This window comes from Falco naumanni, chromosome 8 (assembly GCF_017639655.2).
Source record: "Falco naumanni isolate bFalNau1 chromosome 8, bFalNau1.pat, whole genome shotgun sequence".
In the NCBI taxonomy this organism is placed as follows: Eukaryota; Metazoa; Chordata; class Aves; order Falconiformes; family Falconidae; genus Falco; species Falco naumanni.
This window is the reverse complement of record NC_054061.1, coordinates 61380593-61406990: the sequence shown is the minus strand read 5'-3', so window position 1 is coordinate 61406990 and position 26398 is coordinate 61380593. Positions and strand designations below refer to the sequence as shown.

At 45.3% G+C, this 26398-nt stretch overlaps 1 protein-coding gene and 1 long non-coding RNA gene across 7 annotated transcripts in view; one reads left to right on the top strand and one right to left on the bottom strand.

Moving 5' to 3' along the window:
* The window catches only part of MYO1B (myosin IB), a 113145-nt gene extending 94884 nt beyond the window's left edge, over positions 1–18261 (bottom strand). For 5 of the 6 annotated variants that reach the window (XM_040605212.1, XM_040605214.1, XM_040605210.1 and 2 more), the window contains exon 1: positions 1762–1902. In XM_040605212.1, coding sequence (XP_040461146.1) covers positions 1762–1896 — 135 coding nt within the window. In that variant the 5' untranslated portion in view covers positions 1897–1902. Of the gene's footprint in view, positions 1–1761; positions 1903–18194 lie in introns of those variants that run through there. The other variant, XM_040605211.1, reaches the window with a different exon arrangement.
* Positions 18262–19467: 1206 nt separating this feature from the next.
* On the top strand, positions 19468–26129 carry LOC121093168. Its single transcript, XR_005829505.1, has 2 exons — positions 19468–19555; positions 25841–26129. It is a non-coding gene; the product is annotated as an uncharacterized LOC121093168 (long non-coding RNA).
* The last annotated feature ends 269 nt before the right edge of the window (positions 26130–26398 follow it).

The following is a 26398-nucleotide window of genomic DNA, read 5'->3' as shown; positions in this document are numbered from 1 at the left end:
CTAGGCAAACAGTTCCTTTTCCTTCTCCTTCCCGTCTTCTTCAGCTAAAGGGGAATGAGATCATTCAGTATCACTCACTCTTACCACAGGTATTAAGAACAGAGAGTTAACCCTAAAACTGATGTGAAACAAGTTGATTACACAAGCCACTGACTGAAAAACCCCCTCTGAATCCCAGAAGAGGCAGCCACTGCAGCTGCTGGATATGGAAGACTGGCCAGAAGCAGGATGAAAGAGCAGCAGAGAAGTCTGGTACCTACCTGCCCGATTCTATGTCTAAGGGTCATCGAGAGGGAAGAGACTGCATCTTCAAGGAACAAGGAAAATTTAAGACACACGTTTTTGGAAATGTAACTCTGAAAAAGTATCAGGAAGATTTTATTTTTTTTTTTAACCAGTGCAGAAGAAACCTTTCTGCAAATACAGATCGTTTTGGTTTCTTCTCCAACAAGGTTTTAATAGATACTGACATCCCTTGTCTTATTTTAATTTTCTGGTTTGTTTAAATTGTCGGTCCAAACTTAAGGAGCAAACAGGTGGAGGTGACAATAGTAGACAGGTGCAGCTGTGCATTACCAAGCTAATACCTATAGAAAATGGAAAAGGCATAGTTGAACAGGGAAATTGAGTCTTAAAAAAAAAATCTAAGCATTAAAATAAAAAACATTTTTTAAAAAAATTAAAAACAGAAGAAGAAAGATGTGGTAGACAATGAATAGCAGAGGTACAAAAGCACAGACTATAACCAAGGGATAGAAGAAGGAAACAAAAATTACACAGATCCTCCCATATTGCAGGATGGAAAGGAAAAGTTATAATGCAACCACAAAGGTTCAAACGCTTAGCAAGAAGCAAAAATATAGTCACACTAAAAATCAAAAAGCAGGGGGAAGGCTAAGCTATAATAAAGTACAGAACACACCTATTTGATTGCAATAAGCTGCAGACGCAATTGGTTGCGGATCACAGCTATACTTTGCTTTAAATATTTCAGCTTTACTCTTTAAAGACTTCCACCAGCAGTCTTGGAAAGTCTCTAGAAATCATTCGGCTGACACAGCCTCAGCAGTACGACAGATACAACAGTGTGCACATTTTAACAAAACTGGAACAAAGTGAGATGAAGCAGGAAATGAAAGGCTTAACGGGAATCACAGCTTGCCTCTTCACTCCCTGCCTGTGTTTCAGCTGCTGGTCCATAACACCTTTTCTATCAATCAACACTCAGAGATTAATATGCCTGAAGATTTTGATTACTTCCACATATATCCAAGCTCATTGTTTCTAGCTTAAAATTCAACTGTTCTAATAAACATAACTTTTTTTGCAACTCAAAGATAGCAGGCAACATGTAAGGTAGCCCTGGCATACTCCAGCTGTGCATTGTTTCTACATCAACGTGCTCTCACATCCTGGAAGCGCCTTCCCTGCACGTGAATTATTTACAAGTGTGATGTCCTCTGACAACAGGATTATCAAAGTTACTGTCACCACTAGTTCTAGAGCTGTTTTGTACGAAAATAGAGGTCCGCCACGTTGTGCAATGGGGAAAAAGAAAAAGGAAAAATACCCCAGATGGAAAAGATCAAATGCAAACAATGCAGCACAGGAAAGAGTACAGCACAAGCAAGGTTTAAAATATCCCTAATATGACAGACTACGCTCAGGCATTCAGTCTATGTGTATCCTCACAAATAAACATGTATTTTAAGCAAGACAACACAGCTCCTCATAGGATGTTATCTGTTAACATATACTCACATATACTTCACTGTGATCAAAGCGCTTTTTCAGATTATTGATGAACGAATCTTCAGTAAGTGGCTCTAAAAGAACCATATCTCCCACTCCGATCATGTTGTCTAAAAGTGACGTCTTGACCTCCATTTTGGCCATTTTCTCCTGCAAAGGAAGAAGCAAAAATAAAACAAAGAGCAAAGTTAGCTCAAAATCATTCTAATTTTTCACAGGCATTATCCAGTAACACTGTTTAAGGGGTACAAGTTATAAACCTCATCGAATGATGCTGCTTTAAAATCACTTTCCTAAGGAAAATTCTCAAAGTTATTCTACCTACCCAGGGAGTCCACACAACTCCAAAAATTTAACTTCTAACAGTCAACAAAGCCTTCTGGTCCACTACACATTAAATATGAAATGGCAAGAAACAGGAATGAAGATTCCAGTGGGCATCACATCCAGATTTTTTGGACAACTTCAACACAGTACTCAAGCGTACGCAAAACCAAGTTTTATCAAAAGCTTCCTCAGCATCTCCAGTGTATCAAATTAGCGTTAAATTTGTCAGTATCCTAACCTGAATTTCCTTCTCCCTCTCATTTGCGTTGCTCCAACTCCGTCAACTTTTGACTGGAAACCAACTAAGGGGACCCGCTCAGAGGCAAAACTCGCACTATTTTATCTTAATTCATGAACTCTGTACTCTAGAGTACCTATATTCTGGTACAGCACTGCCCTTGGTTACGCGAAGCTACCAAATTACTGCATTTCCTAGCCAGACTAATTAAGTTATGGATTTATTTGTGATTTTACTGCTTAAGGGAGCATTTCGTTGGGCAGCAACGATCCAGCTGACAGTGGAGACTCTATGCCTATATGACTGGAGCGGCAAAAGGCAGAAGCCAGGCTGAAAGAGGGGACCAGGATCAAACGAAGTCATCAAACCTGATAAAAGGAAGTAACTGAGACAAAGAAGTCAAGGTCAGGCCAAAACCCGACACCTATTTGATGCTCCCAGCCTGTTCCCCTTCCAATCCAAATGCTAGAGAAGATTCAAGGCTCAAGAGCTCCAAGCACATAGTTACTGCTTTCAGTTTTCATGACCAGGCTGAAAAATGAAGGTGTTAGCAGCGGCGGCCGGCAAACAGGGCACCAGAGGTGAGAGAAGAGTTTTGCTGACCACACAAACCGAGAACCAGCTACAGCTACACAGAACGACGGCTGGGCTGCACCGGTCGGCTGTCACCCCTCCTCCACGGAATGCCATCAGGCTGTCCTCGCTCTACCACTGCAGCGTATTTTAATTCTCAAAATTTTTTCTTGTTTTTTAAAACGCCTTTGAACAGCTACTACCTTGTACAATCAGCGTTAAGTTGCCATAGCAGCTGTCCGTCACATAACTAAGTTAAAACAAGCAAAGTCTTTTATCTCTTGCTTCTGTCCACAGCCACTGCGTTACTACATGTCATTTGATGTTTTTGAGCAGTGAGTGACATCCGAGGGATGTTAGATCAAGACTTCAGCGGTGTTTGATGTTTTTCCAAATTCAACGAAGAGAAGCGCAGCTCCACAGGCAGCTGACGGAAGTGATACAGCAAGATCCCCAAAACCTGAACCCAGCCTGGGAATTACTGGAAATTCACATGGAAATGCAAAAACAGCACTGAACTATGGTAACCAACCAAAGCTGAGTCAACTCTGCTAAACAAACAAAAGGACACTTATTTTAAACAAAAACACTGGAGAAATACTTTTGTAGAGAAAGATACTTTTACTCTTAAAAGTTCACCTCTCAATCACCAAAAAAATTTTAAATATTGACAAAATCTTTTCAGAGGTATCACTTCAACTTCTGCATCCCATTAAGACAAATTCTTTAAACTACCAGTCTTGTTTCAATGACCTAATTACTTCCCATACATCAACTAATGCTCAAATAATTTTTGAAGGCTGGAAAAAAAAAAACCACCACACAGTCCTTCTCAAGTATGGAACTTATTAAATATTGAGTTTGTAGCCAAAAAAAAAAAGCCAACATAAAAATCCTAATATGGGCAACTTCAACCTAAAATTTAAGTTTTAAGTCGTATACCTCATCTACCATTGTGAAATTACATACCACCTACCACACTTCATGCATCACTGCTCGGGAATTTCAAGACCAAGAGCAGCCAAACCCATCAAGAACATTCACGTATTCCCAAGCTCAGAGGCATGTTTTGCAGAAGAGGTGCACAAAGATGCTGTATCTACCACTAAAAGCTGGATCAGAAAGTTGAACACAAATATTATTTTATCAAAATATTTGAAAATTTCAATATTATGGTCAAGCATTTATTTTTAGCTGGTTTTTTTCTCCACAATAATTTAAGATCGTACTACAGTTAAAATATTTCTGTTAACTTGGAGCTAGGAAATATTAGAAACACTGGTGATCAAAAAAATCAGACAATAAGCCTAGACATCTCATTTAACGCTGAATTCTCATCACAATTTGCAACACCTTAGCCTTTGCAAAATATTGCTTAAAGATCACCTCATACACGGATGTATGACTCAAGAGCATTCTGCCACAGCAGTGTTGGTAGTCCCCAGCCATAACCCCTGATCTGGTTTAGCTAACAACAAAGGCAAATCCAGCCTGTGCGGTAATTTGGTTGCCTAACGCAAGTAACAGGTAGGGAAAAAAAAGCACTGGTAAGAAAAGCCAACAACGTTTAAACACAACATTAAACAATTAGATTTAACGTAATAATTGAATTGAATCTCCTAGAAGAATTTAATAGATCAATATCTAGAGCAGTTTCAAAATACCAAATACTAATTTTAAAAGTAGCTTTTGAAAAAGACCTCCAAAATCAGCACACTGCACAGAAAAAAAAAATAAACAACCAAAGCCTTGTGACGCTGCAAGACTAAGCTTCAGTCAAGATTTTTAGCAATACGCCACTAAGCTCAGAAACTCCATCCAAATCCACGTCCAAGTATTTTTGTACTTGTATTTGCCATATATTCAAAGATGCTGCACAGCTGGAAATCTTTTCCCATCAGTGCTGGTGACAGCGTGCTCACCACAATTTGGGGAGCAGTATGAAAAAGTAAGCGGCTCCCGCCTCTGCCCATATTCATGCACCTTTAAAAAGATGATTTCTCAATGATGCAAATGATGAAAACCATTTTCTCAAGAACCGTTTCCAAGAAGCAGGACTACGAGAGGGACAGGACCAAAACATGGTCCCAGTGCCTGAGAGATGCGTCGTGACTGAAACCGCAGCTGTGCTGGTGGGAATGCTGACAAACAGGGAATCGGGTTTGAGGAAAGAACCAGAACGGGCTGTGTCCTTTAAAACAGGGACACGTTTAGTGATTTTTCAATGAAGACTGCTGGATGGCGGAAGGCGGACGGAGGTAAGCGGATGGAGGTGTTGCTGTGAGGTGCTGTAATTTCAAACGGGAAATTCAATTTAAAACATCACCTAAAAATATAAGTGGTACTCCCTTGATTTACCTAACACCTTGCTTTTGTGACCGCAACATCTCATTCTGTTGACATCACAAAAAAAAAAAAGAGCTCTATAAAGATTCCAGTCACCAATTATTAATATGGCAACAAATTAGCTTGGCAAAAAAAAAAGCAAAATTCCTCTAATGCTTGTAGTCTGTAAATCAGATTCTTCCTCAAACACTCCCTGATCTCTTCTCCTACACCCACTGACCACTTAAGTCTCCCGGATTTACACTCCTTATCCTGAAAGCAAACATGGGCAGCATTTCAGAACATCTCCCTTCACTGGAGTCATTTGTCAAATCCGTTCCTCCTCACTTCGGTCTTGTACCTCCACCTCCACTGAACAGAGCGAGATCGCTTTCAACATGTCTCCATTCTCAGAAAAACAAAAAAGACCATTCAGTAATCCTTCGCAGCTTGATCTGGTTTATGTTGGACAACAGGCTCGGGACAAGAAGTGCTGGGCACGCTACGCCTGCAAAATGCTTTTATCCACACACTAAGCATCACCTCGTAAAACACGGACTCTTGTATCTCCTACTCGCAATGCCCGGGACTGCCAGCCAGCCAGGCCAGCTGAATCTAAAACCCTCCCATCCCTCTGGGCCACAAGGATGGCAAATTAAACATTACACTATCCCGCAGCTGTAGCAGCCTTATCAGCAGGTCTGAGCCAAGAGCTAATGAAAACTATAAATAGAAGATGACACAGAGAATAGGCAAAGCCCCCCAAAGCCTTGTACAATTAAGTTCACGCATTCTCTGAGGGGGAAATGAAGTAATACCCCATTTATCGGCACACAGCGTGTTGGGGAATTGTCCAAGGTTTCCCACAGCACTCTGACACAGTAAAACAGCAATTGTCAGCAGCTTCCGACAGATGTGCAGCCCCTCGCACACTCCTGCATTAGCTGCGCTGGAATTACCACTGGCTGCAGGGGTGGCTTTGCTTTCCTCTCTGGCATTGCAGCAAAAGGACAATTCCCCTCCCACCAAAACCAACACAATAGATGGACTTGCATATACTTCAAGCTCTGAGTATTAAAAAAAAACAAACAAAAAACCAAAAACAACCAACAAAAAGCCTTTGGTTTCACTACCACCAACCCGCTGCAGAAAATAACCACCTTTTTCTTTCGTAAGAGTTAACTGGGACAACCTGCTACATCAGTAATTCAATAGCAGAGTTCAAACCGATTTCAATTTCCAGGTCTGACCCTGGGCCCCCCTCAGGCTGCAATTACACCTGCCCACTCGTTCCCTTTTTTCTCCATCCAGGACCCACCAGCTGACACTGAGCGGGGACACTGACAGGCCACTGCTGCAAAAAGCAGCTAGGGACACAGTGTCACTACCTTAGCAAAACAAAGCCAAAGGCACTTCAGCCGCCTTGTTCTACTCCTGACAATACCAACTCAGCACGAGGCAGGATTTACATCCACCCTGTCCCGCTGCCCAGCACACCCCACGTATCACTGGCCTCTCTGACTGATGCCCAGAAGGCGCCAGTTCATTGGAACCACCTTGTGCTGGGTCACCAGGCAGGCTGCAGCTAAACTGGTCTAGTGCCCTTTTCACTCCAAGCTAGATTTCCCGATGTCAGAATGCGTGAAAAATGTTAATAACATTAAAAAAAAATAAATAAAAAATAATCTTTGCTTTCCCTCCAGACCCCCCCCCACCCTGTTTTAGTCTCTGGATGCTGCAGAGGAGCGGTGCACGCAGCATTCCCTACGTGCTGCCTGGCCGCTGCCTGCTCGGAGCACCTGCAGCCTCCTGCCCGGCTGTGACCGCTCGCAGGGGGTTGCCCTGTCACCATCGGTGCGCTGAAGAAAAGACAATCCAGAAAACAATGCCACGCTGCAGCCCGTGATTTCTTCCTGCACGATGGCCTTGCGAAGCCTGACGGACAGAATGCAGAAGCAAGGTTAACAGGTATCGCAAGAGGCAAAAGCACTCCTAAAGAACCGAACCGCCTCCTCTGCTTCTCCATCTTTGCTTTTGGTTTGGCCAACGTCCGAGTATCTTCTGAATTCCTTTTCCTCCCACGGTCCTACTGAACAAATCAGTGTTTTCCAAACCGAAAAAGTTTATACTTCGGGGCTTTTGGGTTAGCTAATGTTTCTCACACCTCACCTACCGCAAGAGCTATTACTTAAAAAACCTTGCGCAACTTCTCTTTATTTTCTGAAAGTGTTGAACATTACGCATGTGTACCACATTCCTCGAGTACTTAACAACAAACAGTTCCGGTGAATTACAAAAGGAAAATGGGGCATTACGGGGTATATTTGTATTAGGGCTGCAGGAATGTTTGCATTCAGCATCAGCTAAATGGGAACGGCTCTTTAGCAACATCAGATTAGGACCCAGTGACTGCAATTTAGATGACAGACTTGCCCAGCCGAATTCCATCGGAGAAATGAACGCTCTGCTGGCTCCTGCTACCAAAGGCCACGCATTTGGCTAAAGATTGGGTAATCTGCAAGAAATAAACAGGCCACTTAAGGTACTGCTCGACAACAGCTGCAACCACATGAAAAACTATCATCTTTTAGTAGTTTAATAATTAGACTTCATTAGGACGTGTACAAAATGTTCGCTGGGACATTATCTCCTACTGACATAAACAGTGGCTGAAACTTTGTTAACACGACTCAGGTCCTTTATAAAGGCAGAGGGGAGAGGTCTGGTGGCTGTTGCTGGAGTTCTTTGGGGTTTGTTGGGGGTTTTGGGTGGGTTTTTTGTTTTTACATCAGCTTGGTCACGGTTTACATTAAGCAGTAATTAGTTGTCATGAATCCCCCAAAAGTGAAAGAGAAGCCTCTGCTCGCATCCTGTGTGATGAGGCTACCTACGCACCACTCTCGTATCACATCGAAGATGCACAGTACTCCTCACCACAAAATCAAAATAACCAAAGCCACGTGTGCAGAAGATACGTCTCTGCCCTCCTCCTCTTCCCTAATAAAAGGCTAATTCATGAGCCTGGGGGAAGGAGCGAGGGGCTGTGTTTGCATTTCTCTAAGGCATCTTTCTGCTATGGATACTACCTGCTGTAAGAGACTGTGGGGTGTATCTATTCTGCTATTTCTACTTTATACTCCCAGCAGTACAGGTTTTCAAATTACTTTTAATAATTATTTTGCAACCACAACACAGTAACTGCCACCAGTAATTGCACTCAGGGGTTGCTCTATTTCTTAAGTCAACTTGCAACCTTGCTTTAACTCCTCTGGGTTGCTCATACAGTCACGCAAGGATTTGGGAAAAACATTTGGGTCCTTCAACGTTGCTAAGGCACCCTTCTTTAATACCTGCTAAAATGCAGCCTTAGAATAATCGAAGGGTGTTTGGTACCCCATTTTTACCCTGCAAAAGTTCCATTATATTTTGGATTATATTGGCAGGCTTCAAAGATTCTAGACGTGGAATAGCCTTTTCTGTAAATAGTTATTCTGGAATCTGATCTTTTTTTTTCCTTTTTTCTTTTTAATTTCTACTGCTTAATGGGGACAACACCTTGGGCATTTTCAATGCATCTAGAAATAAGTCTTCACTAACAAGGCTGCTTGTGGTCCAAAATCTTGGTTAAATTCCCACTGACTTCAGCAGAAACATGATCCACAGCGGTTTCTTACACTTAGACTTTTCTTAGTCACTGCCTAACCACAGAGTTTTATTCCAGGTCCACATCTACAGAAAGGGATAAAACATTCTGGAATAAAGGGGGTTTCTTTTTGGCATATACCTTGCTAAGATTCTCTTGAATCTTTTTCAGAATAAGGAGCAAAACATGACTGCAAAACCAAAAGCTGTCAAAGGTCCTGCCTCTTCCCCTAAGCCAAAGCCTTCATTTCAGACTGACGGTGTTCTTCACACAACAGAATTTTTAAAAAAGTTGTCAGTACAGAACACGAATGCAAAGAAAACAACCTCATTTTTTCAGGGGGGTGGAGTGGGGTGGGAACCCAAAACAAACACACAAAAAACCACCAAAAAAAGCCAAACCACCACAAAAATTAGCTTTTACTACTGGATACCTGAACTCCACTAAACAGGGGGTGCCCTTCTAAACTGATTATCTTCATCTTTCAAGCTGCCGCTTAACATTTTCTGCCCATTTTTTAGGATCCTGCCCAATCCAAAGGTGATGTTTGCATAGCTGTTGCAGAACAGGGGCACAAAACCCAAGGCAGCACTTATTTATTTTGGGGGATGTCCTTGGTTTGTTGCATGTCACACACCAGTAGCCTGCTACCACACCAGAGCTTGTGTCCGAAAGATCTCCCAGTGGCAGAGCTTCACAAAATATCACTTAAAACCAATCAGCCCTCAAAAAGTCAAAACATTTCTTTCAGCTGAGGTTTCAGTCCTTTGGGAGCTGTAATCTAGATTGTCCATTTATCCTTTTATTATGATAGGACTTTTTCTTCCCCTTCCACACCAGCTTTCCTCCAGTCAGCACATGAACCACACTGCCCTGACAGAGGCAAAAGAAATCTGCTCGTGGCAGGGCAACTGGAGGGAACATCAATTTATAGCATGTCAGTAAGGTGGGTATTGCAAGATGTCTTAATGCTACAGGGTTAAAATAGCAGAGTACACGCTAATCTTCTCCCCAAATGCCGGTGTGCCTTGCCTGTTAAGCTGCCAGCGATAAGCCTTGAAGATATGCAGAACATGGAGTAACAGAATAGGTAATGCTGTAGCTTCACTCAGCTGCCAAGAGCTGAAGGAAAAGCTGCCACTGAAAGTCATCACGGCGGCCACTGAACCAGACTGAACTGGGCACGGACAAACACAAAGCTAATCAGCTTCAGGAAACGCGGATGCCAGAAGACGCGCTGGTGGCCTTATCTGCCCACCACCAAGCCACCCATGACAACCCAGCACACCCCAACTCCCAGAGCAGCCAGCAGGCACCAGCGCACCCACGCAGTCACCCACAGAGCAGGGGCCAAGTCGCCACGCACCCATATTCTCTTCCAAGCAGCAAAAGCCTGCATAAAGCTAAAACCTGCACGGCCGAAAGCACTGTGCATTTCCACACCGTTCCTTTTCCTTTAAAAACCAAAGGAGAAGAAGTCACCCAAACACCACCCCAGAGATCTTACTCTTCCCTACTGCCACTTCCCCCTCCTGGAAATCTCACTGACGAGCTCGTTGTAATATCCGTAAATAATATTTGGAATGCTTTTAGCCTAATATTTTATAAAAATCAGACACACTGTGCTAGCTGTACACAGCTGTCCTGGTCTGTATGTCTACTCTCTCATACGTGCCTAACGCTGACTTTCATTCAAAGGACGGAGAAGCAAAGGCCACCAGAATACCTCATTTCCCATGTGTCTGTTAAAGCAGGCAGGAGAGGAGATCTGAGCATAAGCGTCCCATCAGAGACACGGGTTGCAAGGAGAACAAACACCTTCTTAAGTACCACTGAGCCACTGCAGGAGAATGGCTCCACAAAATTCCCTAGCCACAGAAAAGCTTCAGATGGAAATTATTGCTTCTTCAGAAGTCAGTCCATCAGAAGAGAAAATCCTGCAGGAAGACAGCCTCAGCCAGCCCCATTTCTCCCAGGACTAGCTGCCAAGGTACAGAACAGTGCAAGGTTTCACCCCGCCATTTGCCATCACTGTCTGTTCTGCACATCAATTTCTCTTCAGCAAAACACTGCTATTTTAATGAAAAGCGGAGGGTGGGTCTTTAAAAAAATTGGATGCAAGTGTTGCAGGAAGAGGAAGCAGTATTTGCCCAAACCCAAGCTATAAAAAAAAGCATCTCTTTAAGGGCTGAGGAGGTTTAGATTAAGTTATGTGCACGGTTTAGACATGTTTGCTTGTCTCAAGTGTTGAACTATATCCACAGTTTTGTCATTCTCATTCTCAACAGCCATTCTCAGCAGGACGCCTGAAATTGCAGGATAAAAGCCATCAGGTTTTAAATCCAGGTATGCCGCTTGTGTATCCCAAGTATCAAGCTATTCCTGTGCGCCCCTTTCCAAGAGATATCTTGGACAATGGGAGCGGTTCAGGAAGCTGCATTTTAACACACATGAATGCCTCTCATCCAGACATCTGTGAAGTTAGAAACCAGCAGACAGTGTTCTTATTAACATCTAGTGTGATCAACAAAGGCATTTCCAAATGAAATATAACACTTTGCGGAGTTAAAGAGGAACACCTTCCAAAAATATCAAGAGAAAGCACCCCCCTCCCACGGCAGAGCAGCCGGTCTCACGGCCAACTCAGCGTATAGTCACAGGTGCTGCGTTTTCCCTCGCGTTGTTCCAGCGAGAACCATCACCTGGCAGCTTTGGGAAGCAGACAGATCTACCCGCATGAGATACAGGCAAGCTGCCCCTGCGTCACACATCTATTAAAAGTACGAGGAGCTCCGGCTCTACCCTGGCTTGCCAAAAGGTTTTTCAGGGTTTCTCCTGGAGTGAACTCCGTTTGAGCAGAGCGCTGCACTCCTGGATCGATTGCGGGAGGCAACCTCCAGAGCCCCTTCGACATCCACAGTCCGACAGCCTGGGAACTGCACAACAGCAGTAGTAGCTGTATCTCTTCTGCACGTTCCGTATCCTTCTGCAAAACCGCTGCATCATACGATCGTGACTACTATCCTGTGCTACTCCAGAGTGCAGTTTTTCAGCCTTCTAACGTTTCATGGGAAATAGCCCCTGCAGCGTGCCCAATCTCTAGCCTAAATTTATTTACGGTCAGGCAACATCCACTTCTTGCTTGTGCTAATGCTATCGGGGTTTTGTTCTGTTTTAAATTTAAATGTGCTTCCTCCTTCCCAGGAAAATTATTTAGAGAGGATCGTCTCATGGTCCTCATTCTGAATAGAGCACAGACGGTACTGCTCATTTTCCTCTCAGGGGTTTCCCCATCCCCCCGAGCACCCCAACAGCCCTTCTCTGCTCCCACTCCTATATAAGCCCATCTTTGCTGAGAAGGGTTAACCAAGGCTTTACAAAGGATACCTGGTATATTGTGGCAGCAATATTTCCTCACCACAACCAGGAATATTCCCTCAGAGAGATGGGGATTAATTTTCACCCCCTTCATTACCCTTCTTCCTTCTCCAAAGCTTCCCCTGGAACCAGCACTTCCCTAGCTTACCCCACGCAACTAAGCTCAACTGCTCCATCAGTCACAGACCTCCTCTTACATGTAAAAGGTAGGAAGGGTCTCCAGATGTTCAAGTAACCAACTGGTTACTTGTTTAGCTTGTAGGTTTAACTACACCCCCAAAATAATCTGCCTTTCAACCCGAACATCTTCCTCCTGACCTGTCTCCAAGCTTCTTGATGAAAGGGTAGAGCAGCTGGTATTGCTGCCCCAAGTTAGGCATCTGACGTACTCCTTCCTTCACATCGGGTAAGCATGAGCTCCACTACAAAAAGCTCTTCCCTGGGCCCTCAAACACGAAGCTCTAGCAAAGCTATTTGGTGGATGGTTAATGGGTCCCCAGAGTCCCAGAAGAAACAGCACCTCCTCACCTCACCTCTCAGCCAGTGTCACCAGTGCCTCTCTGTTAAGCTGTTTATTTGCTTCCACAGAGGAACGATGCAGAGGATTAATACCAACTTCACTCCCTTCAACAGCTCTCCTAGAAACAGAACTAACTCCTCATATGCAGTACCATCCAAAGACTCCTTACGCAATAAGGACTTTAAGGATACCTCTTTGATCTACAAGGACACCCTTACCTGTCCTGCAAAGTGTCTTAACACAAAGGCATTAAAATCCAGATAGTAAGTGCAACCTCCTTGGCTCCTGCTTTCCCAAGATACAGAATTCATCACTTTATCACCCAGCGGTTTTCTTATTTCATTTCTTAGGTGCAGGTTCTCAAAAGTCAGTGGAAAAGACTAAAGCACAGTATCAGGACATTACATATGCTCCATTGTGCATAAAAACTGGTTACCTTGAGGCCAAGTCCTCACAAAGATATCCAAACACTGGTATGCTCTTGTGCACACCAGGAAGAACAGACTCCATAAAGAAAATGCATATAAAAGAGTAGAAACACTTCAGGATGTGACTGCTCTCTACCTGGTTTTCTTTCCATTGTAGTAAATCCTGCAGCTTCTTGCTAATGCAAAGTAACCCCAGTAGCACTTTAGAGCATACAAACTATGGAAATTATGGAAAATTTCAGAAAAAGCAGCAGAAAATCAACAGCAGAAGAGCTTGCATGCAGAGCGTATTTGTGGGCCCAGGAAAGTTGTACCAATGCTGACCAGGCTGTGGTCACAAACTTTCAAAAAAACCTCCTTTCTGCTGACAGTAGGGAAAAATGAGTCTCTCCTTGCTGCCTGTATTTAGAAAACAAAGAAGTGTACAGCAAGTAATTGTGACAGCACAGCACCCACCAACCCTTCCGTTACTCAGCACCTATTCCTCATAATTAGCTCCTCGTTTTTCTCCTTCCTATATACTTTTCCTTTCTTCCCGGTATCTTTTCTTTTCAAGGTGCTCCCGTGTAAGGATTTCTGCTACTGTAAGACCCTCGCAAGGACTGCTGCCTTTACAAGAGAGGGAGAACAAGACAAAAGTTTATTAGCACACCCACACACCACAGCAGCTCGAGGCAGTGCTGCACAAAGCCAGGGACAAGGCAATTAATTACCTAAAACCCAAGATACACCCACTCTCCACCCCTGCAAAGGAAAAAATCCTTGTGACAGTAAATGTTTCTCACCCTCACTCCCTAGGACTCTGGATATTTGGATTCCTTATCTTGGGCCTGCAACTTGTTCACTGAAACGTTAAATCTGGCTGCTTAGGCTAGAGGTCACCTCCTGACTGCTTTCCTCCCGAAAGCTGGAGCGTTAATGTTTTGTGTCACGTGCGTGTGTCTACATTTTTCCACCCGTGAGAAAGGATGCTGCAGGTCCATCACTCCTGCTAACCTGACTGCACAGAAGGATACCCCAACCAGCTTGCATCCAAAAAGGGGACTTGATAATCGTCTTCTTCATATCTAAAACTGTATTTTGAAACCTCAGCCTTTCCCACTGAAACACTTTCATCACCACAGTGACTCTGCTAGCAGAGTTAAAATATACCAAGAAATGGACAGAAGTTTACTTGCAGATACCAACTGGGAAATTTCCCAGTAATAAGGAGTTAGGAGGGACAGAAACATTAATCGTCTGCACAGTTTTCTCTAAAAGCTATGCCACTAGCTCTTCACGTGCAGAAATACAATTTGGATGGTTCTAGCCCTGTGGCTGGACGATACATTAGTCTAAAATCTCGAGTCTACAAGTAACTTCAAAGACTCTAGAGCTACTTAAAAGAAAGGTAAGCAAAAGGGGAGATAAACTGCTTGGGTTTACAACAAGTTTCCTCAAACACAGAGCACAGGATCAAAAATGGCAGGAGTCACTGAAAATGGCCATACATACCATAAAAACTGTCAAAGAGCCTGTCAAAGGCCAGGCTGGTCCCTGAGGATCAAGCCACCCATTTCACAGCTACCAGCCTCCAAGACACAGGATACAACTGCAACCAGCATGATACGCCAGTGACTTCTGGAGGATGGGGGACAGATACCAGAGGAAATTAAAGAGGAGGCCACTTGGTTAGAGAAAAAAAACAGCTTGGCAGGAGACCAAAGGCCAAAATGATGAGAAAGTGTGGAAAAGAGTAAGTCCCTACTGAGGTATGGAAGCTGGGAAACCCAGACTGCGTCACAGAGAGTCTTCCTTTACTTTCTAGTGAGCAGAGGTACTTCTATTCAAAGGGAGAAATACCTACTGTGGTCCTTTTACATATTTTTATAAATGCGAAAGGACATGGAAATGTTTTAAGAACCTCACTTTCCTCTTCCCTTAAGCCCTAAAACTGGGCTTAAGTCCAACAGCTAACGAAAGAGGAGATCCTCCTCTCCACGCTTTGCTCAGACACCAGAACCTGGAGCCACAAAAGCAGAAGAGCCAAGCTTCCACAGCCTACAAGCAAACTGGGCACAGCTGTAAAGGGTGAATGTTTTGAGACTAATGCTTAAACTCACCAGGAGTCACAGAAAGACCCCTGCTGCAGTTCCACATCCTCCTTAACAGCTACTTCACAGCACATGACAGAGAGCTGCAGCCCTTTGACTATCCCACCAGTGCAGAACAAAAATCTTTACTTATTTTCCCCCCCTCCTCATTCGAGGAACTGCAAAACAGAAGAAAATTCTTTACTGCTTCTTTCTGACACAGCACGCCTTGATGTTAGTTTATCCATCAGAAATCAAGCGCTCTGGTTTCCTTCTTTTTGAAGGACATGAATGGAGAGGTTACATAAGGCTGTAATAGGAGCTGTTATTTCCTTTCCCAGTGGAAGGGAAAAAGCTGTGGCTCAGGTTACAGAACTCCAGGGCTGGGCATCCCACTGCAGCCTTCCCAAACCCCCCGCCAGCAGAGCCCACCAAACAGGAGAAGCCACTCAGAAGGCTCTGAGAATGCAAAAGACTGAGTACACTGCTACTGCGGGGGGTGGGGGGGAGCCTTTATTTTTGTCTCTCATCAGATTCAGGAAATTCCCCAAGCTTGACGCATACCATCGCTCAAGTCACCATTTTCCATTTCAGTTAGGTCTTCATTAGCACAATAAAAAGGATGAATGAAATTATAAGGTAAGATTTACGGGGCAGTCTGACACATGAGCCTAGCAAACTGACAGAGCGCTTGGCTTTGGCGGGCACGTTAGCGTTTGTCCCAGCTCTGACCACAGAGGGCAAGGGACGGGAGGAAGTGCAGAGCATCCAAACTGGCCTGCACGAGGACTAAGCTCTTCTCCAAACCGTCCCACTCACGCTTGCTTCACCTTCCTCTCCGATCCCCAAGCCACCGCTATTACTGCTGCCGAAGGAAGATGAGATCAGACTCCCAACACGAGGCACTTCTGTTCCCACAGAGCTCAGAGAAACCAGATGATCTCAGAGGATCATGTGAAGCCAGTCCATGACACTTCCATGAGGCAGAGTATCTCTAGGATATTGCCAGCAGTTTCTTAAGAGTGCACAGTGGGAAAAATTAATGGCTTTGCTTATGTTTCCAATTTTTCTCTCCCACTTCCTCCTCTCATTTGCCAGACTTTTATTTTCCCTTCCCCCAGCAGCACTAGTAGACTCGCAATGTACGTTTGCCCTTCTAAAGGGAATTACATCAAAACTTGCAAAATGTTTGAAAGGGCTAACACGTAGCTGAACTCAACTACCGTCCCCTGGCATCCTTTCCTCACAGAGCTCCTTCCCACAGACATGATTTAACATGGTCTCTCAAGCGAGAGAAAAAAAACCAAAAAAAACCAACAAAGAAAAAGGTGAGTTTCTGTGATCTAAGATGCTTTCAGGAGTTCTTTCACCTTCACCATGCAGAGCATTCAACCTGTTTGTGGTGCCCAGGCACAGGCAGAAGATTTTAAGATGTCCATCAAACACACCACCTAACACCACATAGGTGTTTTCAGAAACATCTTCTTTCCTAAGGGCAGAAGGGGAATGGGTAGTAACCTAACACACCAGTAATCGCCAACAAAAGTAAACACCGACATGAGTGGTAACCACTGTATGTTACTCTGGGAATAACGGGAACGGTCCAACCATTCCACTTTCACACAGAGTCAAGCCAGAGGCAGCACGTTGCGTTAAGCACAAAATTAAAGACATTCTTAAACTCAGGCCTGGGACAACTGGAAATGAAAACACACGAAGAACATCGTTACCTTCCATATGTTTAAAAGCAGCCAAGCAGCGAACGCTACTTTAACAGATGGGTCGGACTATTTCTGTTCCCTAACAGTGTGCGCTTTTGGGGAAAGCCTTGTTTTTGACACTGGGCTTGACAAAGTGATGATTCATCCAGGGAAGGATGGGCAGCGTGTTGCCAGCCTTAATTCACAATTAACAATAGGACAGCCGGATATAGGAAACTCATGATTCGACACAAAAACTGCAGAGTCAGCCATTTTCCCCAACCTTTACATTTTCCAGGGGTAATTCCTGATCTGGATATACTTTACTTTCTCCAGCATATGTTTTAAGAGTAGCTAGCTTTTATTTCATTACCGTTACCGTTGTCCTTTGGGACAGTGGTCCTTATTAAATACATAGCCATTGCCTTAATCGCATCATCTGAAATTGCAAAGGTTTAAATTACTGGAAGAAGTGAGCGGCGCACGCATGTAGGTGCAGATGGGACAAGGCGACAAGGGAGCACAGCACCTATGACCCGTGCCCGTCCTGCCCCTGGCCGGCACGGGGAGGCTGGCCGCTCCGAGGAACAAAGGGATGCCCTTCCCAAAGCCTCCTGCCCCGAATCCCTGCTGCCTCCGCCTCCCCAGGCGCAGACGGATAATCTTAAATTGGGAGGCTCTCTGGGACAACGACCCGGCCCTGGAAAGCCCTTTCTCAGGTCTCTTCTCCCAAAGTTACCGGACGGCAGGATCCGTCCATCACCCCGCTGGCTCCCCGGACCCCCAACCCAGCCCGCTCTTTGGAATTAAGCGAAGGGCGCGCGCGCACGGTAATTATTTCAGACAAGAAGAAACAGACGCCACGGTCTCTCTCCAGCAAAAGCACCACGCACCCACGTTCGTATTTTAAAGGGCAGGGTCCGGGCCACCCCTGCGGGTGCGCGCACCAGCACCCACGCCGAAGGGAAGCGCCCAGCGCCCGCAGCCGCCGGGGGATGCTGAGCCAGCCACAACGCCCGGGAACCGGCCCGCGGCCGCCGCTTCGCCCCGGGAAGGGACCCCCGGGAAGGGACCCCCGGGAGGCGCCGGGACTCCCCCGCTCGGCACCCGGACCCGGCACCGCCGCCCCCCCAACACCCCACCACCACCCCCCGGCCTCCGCAGCGCCGGCCCCAGCCCCGCGGGGGGTCCCGGCACAACAAAGGGCCGGCGCGGGCGGGGGACCGGGGGAGCCGTACCTCTGCCGCCCCAGGGCGCTGCCCGCCGTCCTGCGGCCGCCCGACGCCGCCGCCCCGAGCCGCCGGCCGCCGCTGCCCTGCCCCGGCGCCAGCGGAGCGGGGCGCAGCCCGGCCCCTCCCCGCCCGCGCCTCGCAGGGGCGGAGGCGCCGCCGCCCGCCGGCCCCCGCCCGCCCCGGCCTCGCAGCGCCGCCCGGCGGGCTCCGGGGGCCGGTCCCTGCACCCCCTCCGGCCGGCTCCCGCAGCCCCCCCGCCCGCCCCGCCGCCCCACTCTCCGCAGCCGCCACCGGCGGGCTCCCCGCAATCCCCCCGCAGCCCGGCCCCCGGCCGTCCCGCCGCGCTGCGCCCCCCGCCGCCGCGCTCCCCCTACTGCCCCGCACCCCCGGCCGCAGGGCTCCCCGCCCGCCCCGCAGCCCCTCCCGCCGGGTGCGGTGGCAGACATCCCCCCGCCGCGGTGACACCGAGCACCGGCAGGTGCCCCGAGCCGCAACCCAGCTCCCCCCTCCCGCATCCCGCAAACCCGCCGGCCCCCGCCGCTCTCCGCGCACACCCGGCTCCTCACTTTTTCCCCACCTACATAACACCGTTCACCGTTAACCTGGATAAAACTCATCGAAAAGAGAAACCGACCTGTTTTAGCAGGACCCCCCCGTCCCCGGGCTGGATGGCTGCAAAGATACTTTCAGCACCTCCTCAAAACACACCGGCGGCTTAAGTATAAGCACCCGAAAGTATTTACAGCGAGCTTTGACATAAGGAGCCTTATCTGCTCGGTCCTGCCCCTGATAAGCACATCAGCCGCCAACAATGCAGGGCGACCACCCTGCCGTGTGTGGGGGGGCACCCTCAGGGCAGGCAGGCTGCACGCTGCCCCCCGGCCCTTCCCTGCCCGAGAGCGGGGCTGAGGGCAGCAGCAGGGGGTTCTCCCCACCCCCGTAAAAATTCCCCAAGGCACAGATGGGCCAGGAGAGTAATTAGGGCTCTGCCTGACACTCACACGCTTCCTGGCAAAATACCCTGCGTGGAAAGTTTCACTGTATGTGCTTTTTCCTAGAGAAACCAATTACCACATTACCTTTTTTCTTTTTCTTTTTTTGGGGTTTGGTGGGGGTTTTTTGGTGTTTGTTTTTTGGTTTTTTTGGGGTTTTTTTGTCTGTGTGTGTTTGCAGGTAGGCTTCAAACCGTTATTCCCATGCTGGGTTGGTTTTAAACAGCGATAAGCTTCAATTCAGCAACAAGCTGGCCCTGCGATCCATAGGCGACGGGGAAGAGGACCTGAACTGCAGGCGCACAACCTAAACGCTTCAGTATGTGGAAGAAATCCAGCTTACACCACCAGCTTCAATATGATCAGGACCATACAGTAAAGATGCAAAATGCATTTAAAATCCTTTCTCATTAAAATACTTCAGTTATTTCAAAGTAAATACTAAATTTTCAGCTGCGCGATATTGCTCCTTCAGCTATATGATATTCCATACACAGTTGTTCTGTGTATGGAAAAAGATTGTATTCTCGCATGATTTGTCAAATCTATAACTATACAAATGTTGGAGACAGCTTTCGGATGAACCCCAGGAACTAGAGCCCTGCAGCCCTGCTGATGCTCAGGCTCATCCCTGTTTTATTATCTGTTGATTTTCAGAGCAGATGCTTAGCTCCTAAGATTTGTCCAGCCCTATAGTTTTTCTGTCTGTAAAAACGATGGGCTGCTTTCATCAGAAGTGCTCCAAAAACTGCTTCAACAAAATATTTTTCCCACTGAAAAGTTAAAGGCTTGGTCAAAACTCAGTTCTGTGGAAACAGTGACAGTCTGGTGGAGGTATTCTCAGGAAGATAATTTAGGTCTGGGATGGTCCGAAAGAGACACAGGCAAGAAACATTCCTGAGCAGCACCAAGACCTGTCCTTGCACCCCATTCTCCATCGAGGTGGGTGCTTTGCTCGTGACTCAGCTTGCGGTTCGTTCTTTCCCAATTAATGAAGGTTGGGGGGGTGGGGGGAAGTAATTTCCTTTTACTCCAAATCTAAATGAAAACTCAATTCAAGCCTTTGTAAGGAAAGCAGTTACTGCCCAGCTAACACTACTTATCAACAATGCACCCACAACAGTAAGGAGCATCACAAGGCAGTGACTGCCAACATTTCACAAAGTATCTTTTTCAATTTTACACATTAAAGTCATCATAAGTCATTGCATTGGCATGAAAACACACAATTTTCTACCTCAGGTGTCAAAATTCTTTATTTCATCCAAAAGTACTGTAGCTTTCCTTCCACGGTCCTCCTGCTGTGCTTCAAAGGGGTTCAACAGCAGCTACTTCTCAGATACACTTTTCCTGCCCACTTGATGCTCAGATTCTTGTCGATCCACCTGTAACAGCTGGTGATATTTGGCAGCATTTATAACACTGATAACATTAAGCATCCTGGTGAGGCTGCCTTGTCCTCCAGGAAACGAACCAAAAATACCCAGGGTTTTCCCCCAGCCTTCCAGCACTCCATTCCTTCCTGTTTCAGATCTGTGCAAAAGAAGATATCTCATTAGCCATCCTTATGCTTGGGCAATTTTCCATTCTCACTCTGTAAAATGCGGATTAGCAGCCTATCTCTGTATCTTACACTCCTTGCTTTGTCGAGTAAGCAAAGAAAGCAACATCAGTCCTGAAACCTGTGTCCTTTCCCTAAAGCAAGTTGGTGCAATGGAAATGGTATCACAACTCAGACTAGAATTTTTATTTTTTCCTTTTTACTACATCTACTGGACCACCATAATTACCGCTGACACAATCTGCAGTAAATGAAAAAGAAATAATATCTAAACTAAACTAAAAGACATGCCTGGCCACAGATGATCAGGCAGATACCAAGAATTCATTTATTTAAGATATGGCTCATTTCTTAAAGCCAAATGGTATGGCCTGGACTATATAAGAGATCAAGGAAAATCAGTATTCAACCCACATTCAGGTCTCTTTTGACCGTTAGCTGTAACCTAGAGGATATTTAAGGGGAATTTCCAACTACTGAATCATTAAACATGCTTACTTTAGCACACGCACACATCATTCTGAAAGGGCAGAAGCAGAGGCTTCATTTGGCACCAGCCTACCGCAATTTCAGAGAGAAAATGGGATTTTGGCTTCATCCCTGATTTGCAGCTCCTGAACCATGGACTCACCAGAAGCTGTGGCAGACATCCGTGTACACCAGAGCAGTTTAGGAGCTGCTTATTTACAGATGACCTTTTCCCTCCCCCTTTGGGGTTTTTTTTTTTTGGACGTTTCCACAGGGTGGATTATAGTTTTTTGATTACGGCCTTAAGGCCTATGGCTTCACAGGCCAAGCAACCCAGAAAACCAACTGCAAAACTTGCTGTCGCTAAGACTGCAAGGGCAAAACTGCGGCGGTTCAGGGTGCCGTTTAGACTGGCAGACCATGAATCAAATGCACAACTGTCCTTGGATTTGCCGATGACAGTCCCTGGGAATTAGAGGAGCGTTAGTTAATGGCTAGAAGTACCTCCTAGCCAACCTTGCCGAGAAAAGAAGGCAAAGCATAGCTGAGCCAGCCACTTCAGAGAACAAAAACAGAACTGCTGCGAACCGTAACTCGTACTGCCTGTCAGGATTTGCAGCGAGGCAGGGTAGTAATCTAGTCTCAGCTGTGTTCATGGCTCTAGGATGAAGTTAGCTCACTAGAAATACAAAACCATGTGAATTAGATAAAGTTGGATGGCAGGTAGACGTGCTCTCAAATGCATTTAGTTGGTTGAACCATGCCTTTAAATACCATAGTTAACAAATCAGTACTTAAGACAGTTGTTATTATTTACAACTTAAAATTAGGTTTCAATAGTTTTAAAAAGGAGAGAGAAAAAACAATATCAGCCCTTGCTTTTGTTATTTTTCTTTCAGACACCAAGGATAGTTGCAGATTGACATGACATTTCATATTTATTTAGATATACAGTTCTCATATATGGAGAGATTAACTATGTGAGATCAAATTATTCCTATTTACAGATGAGGAAATTGAGTCAGCAAGAACAACTCAACAAAACAACAACAACAAAAAAGCAGCAATTCCTTGACAGAGCTGAAAACACAATTTAGATGTTTTTAATCTCAAGCTTAGCCATTTTTCCTGTACTTGGTGAGAAAATTCTGCGCACTCACAAAATGTGGCGGCCATACCTCTGTTCTAAATCGGTGGGACTGAGCACATACCAGAAGTTGTGGGAATATACCCTGCAGCAGCTATAATACTTTTCTACTTCAAGCAAAAAAACCTAGCCACCAACCCAGTGTTCGTAAGACAGTGACAGTGGCAGGAAATCTGGCTGTAAATCTGAGCACAGGGATTTGACAGTAACAGTCTCTGGCTCCTTTGTCACGGAAAACGGCCACAGGTTTGAGCTCTGCCTGCACACAACTGAATCATACAATAAACAAGCTGCCAGTCATCCAGCAAATTCCAGTTTTGTGACTGGAAAACCAGAAAGCAAAGACCGGGCATGAACACAGCTCATCCTTCGCCCACCTGTGGCAAATCAAACTGCGTACAAGTCAGAACGAACAAGCAGCAGCTCCGTACAGCCACGGGCTGGAATGCTCCTCAGGTGCTTTGGAAAGCATCGGTTCATTCAGTACTGAGGTGGATCATCTGCCTTCCTCAACTGTGGATCTTTTACAGGATTTGTTTTCCCACCTGTCAAAACACTGTCAGCTTTCCATTTTGCCACGATATCTCCTCATTTGGCCAAATAGGGCATTTCCCTTTTTGTCCAGAGAGAGCAATGTGCCTCCAATTAGCACAATAGTTTTCTCCTTTGCCATGAAGCATAAGACAGCCTGAGTGCCTAGACCCAGAATTCAAGACAGAGGTCACCCCAGAGGAGATTTCACCCCATGTGTTGGCATTAAGCTCAGGACAGGATCTGGGAAGCAGCATTCAAACCTCTGGCTAATTCAGGCTTGCCATCAGCTTGGTGCTTGGCACAAGCTAGCAAAGACCACCGACCTGACCTGTGCATTTCACGCTAAGGGTTGTGATAGCCAAGAAACCCCTGGAATGGAGGCGGCTCAGCCCCTACCTCCTGCCGTCATGCACCGGGCTCTGCCTCGCAGCTGGGGGCTCCTTAGGGACATCAGCACATTTGGGCCTCTCCAAAGGCACATCTGGAAAAGTGCCCACTATCAGTGCGAACGCCAGCGAGATCTTTACATCAGCATGAACAAGTTACAATGCCAACACATTCAAAGTTTCATTTCCATGGTTTCCTTTGAAAACACATCTGAAAACTGACTGGGTATAAATCTGGGGCAACCGTTTCAGTTCAAGGAAATTTCTGCTGAAAATGGGTTTGGGTGCCCTCCTCGGCAGCCAGCAGGGAGGCAAGATGGAAAAACGCCCGGACAATTCATCCCTGGCAGCTCTGCAGCTCTGTGAGCCTGCTCTGCAAGGGCACGTCCTCGGTCTGACCAGCGATCGCAGCGGCCAAACCCAAAAGCCACCAGGCAGAATGAACCTCATCTGCTTCAAAGGGCTGAGCATCTCCCTCAAGTACTTGGCTGATTGTTTTCTGGTTTCTCTTTGTGAGTACCTGGGATGCAGTGCACAGAAAAACGGGCTCCCCAGGGGACAGATACTGCAGCATCCGATGGACTCATTAGCTGCTGGATCAGCACATTGAGTCACAAAACCAGGAGCCCCAAACAGGTTTTCTTCTCTCACTATTTTTCAAACAAACCGCATACAGCTTTCCCTGCTAACCTGCCTTAGTAACTCTGCTTTTCAGTTCAAGAGTAAGTATATCCATAAAAATTAAGAAAAATACAGGAAAAAAAAAAGAAAATTAAAAACTCAGGAGGGCTATAAGAACCTTCTGAAATGTTGTCTCATTAATTCTACAAATTTGGAACGCATTTCAAGAGCTTAAGGAAGAGTTTTTATCAGAGGTAAAGCTTGACATTTCAGTCTTCCTAAATAACATTCACCCACCCACCCAAAGGATTCTGCCGTTGATGGTACAGAACCGGAGAAGGACCCAATTTTATCTAGTAGAACAAACTATTCTTTCCTCCCTCTGTAAAAGAAATATTTTTGAGAGATAGCTGCATGCATCCCTTCACAAGCACCCCGTCCAGGAAATCATAAAAACCATAATTAGGAGAGGGAATAGCCCAGTGTCCTGTGAGATTCAAAGGTTCATGTCAGATCAGTCCCCACATTAAGTGGTAAGTGACAAATCTTCAGTTTGAAGCCGTGTAGCACTAGGGAGCACATCAACTATGTGCTGCGAACTCCGTGCATACAGGAGGCAATAAGTACAGTAAGTAATAAGCACCATGTGTTAGAGTTGTACTTAAGATACTGAGATTTCTAACCACACATAACATCTGTTTGTGAGGATCCTCTTTCCCACAGGCATATGAACATAGCAATGACACGTCTTTGCGCTTTGTGTGTCCTCTGTTACCAAGGACTCTGCTTAGAAAGAAAACTTGTACTTGGATTAAAGATGCTGGACTATGACTATTCTTTCAAAACAAAATTACCCAACCCAAACGCATTGGAACTAACTGTAGGTATCTGCAAACTTGTTTTCAGAATAAAACCAAGTACATTACAATAAGAAATCCCACGCATCACATATTGAGGCTTAACAAGTTGCTGCAGACCGGGAATGACCATTCCTATCTGGTAGCATGAAATTATGCGAAATTTCTACAATATATTTATCAAGACTTTTAATGAGAAGTCATGCTTTATTATTATTTTTCCCACTATTTAAACCTAGTCGATTATTTCCACTAGAATTTGAAAAATGAAAGTCTACTCCTCAGAGAAGTGACCAACAGAAGGCGGTGTTAGAAGGGGAGTTGCACCACTTAGGCCAACAGAAGTTTAAAAGAGAATGACTTTATAAAAGCTCTCATCCTAAATACTAATGCTGGATGGTGTCCAGGCAGTTACAGATGAAGTTATTATGCATGTATTTCCTTTAGTTACATACCATTCTCTCACCTTTGTGATTTTCTTAAAGAAGAGCTTGAAGGGGAACTGACTACGTAAGTTTTAGGCTGCGGATCCAAAATCTTTTTGACTGCGAGCAGAAGTGCAGACAGATGGACAAGTCAGCCAAACTCTTTGCTGGCTGTCCGCCAGTCTGTGAGCGGTAGCAACAATGAAAGCAGTGTAAACAAAGAGAAGTGCAGCATGGAAAAATCAATGGCTAAAAACCTCAGAAATGAGATGTTTCTGGAAGTTCCATCTTAATCATTTTGTAAGCCTGAGAGACTTCTGCTTCCCCTGCTAGCTAAAGAAAAGAGATCAACTTATCTAGGGCACATAAGGACAATTATTAAGTCAACTTCATTGCAAGAAAAGCCAGTGGAAGGTAACCCAGCTGTGAAGGATGTGACCGCACGTGCCAGACAGATGTTGCCAGCAGCAGAGTTCTTCCTATGTTCCCCAAATGCTAACTGCTCACTGGGGATTATGCGTGGTTTATACGCAGGGAAATTGCAATTTCTTTGTTCTCCAGCTTTATTACAACTTACTGAATTCTTTTGCCATGCAAATTTTCGCCAAAAAGAAGCAAATTAATAACATATGTATACGGCATGTTTCTGCTTCCCTCTTAGGTGAATGCAGTGCTTGTGAAAGATGCTATTTGCAACCTTCTTGAAGCAAAGATCACGAATCCAGCCCCAGCTACACCAGTGCGAACCAACTGCAATTCTACCAGAACAAGCAAGGCAGCAGTGATGTAACCGATGCCTCAGCCAAACTTTTAACTCTGTCCAAATAGAAACAGAGCAAACACGTCAATGCAACCTTCCCCTACATTGCCCCATTAACTCCTCATCAATGCAATTACCCAAGCTGTTCTACTACCTGTTTGAATCCAAGAATATACTTTATTAAATGTCACCAGATTAATCGCTAGTCTCTTTGTAAAAATGTAACCTATACAAACACTTCCAGCATTCACCGATTGTGCATGATTTAGCTATTCTCTGTGATTATTATTCTGTGTAATATATAGATTCTCATTTTTACATAAACAAAACATACGTGTTACAATCAAATTCTATGTATTTATGGTGTATGTTCCTATGCACGTGTTGTACCATAATATGTATTACAAACTGTTTGCTTACATATTTCTCATCAATAGAGGGTCACAGCCTGTCTTTTCT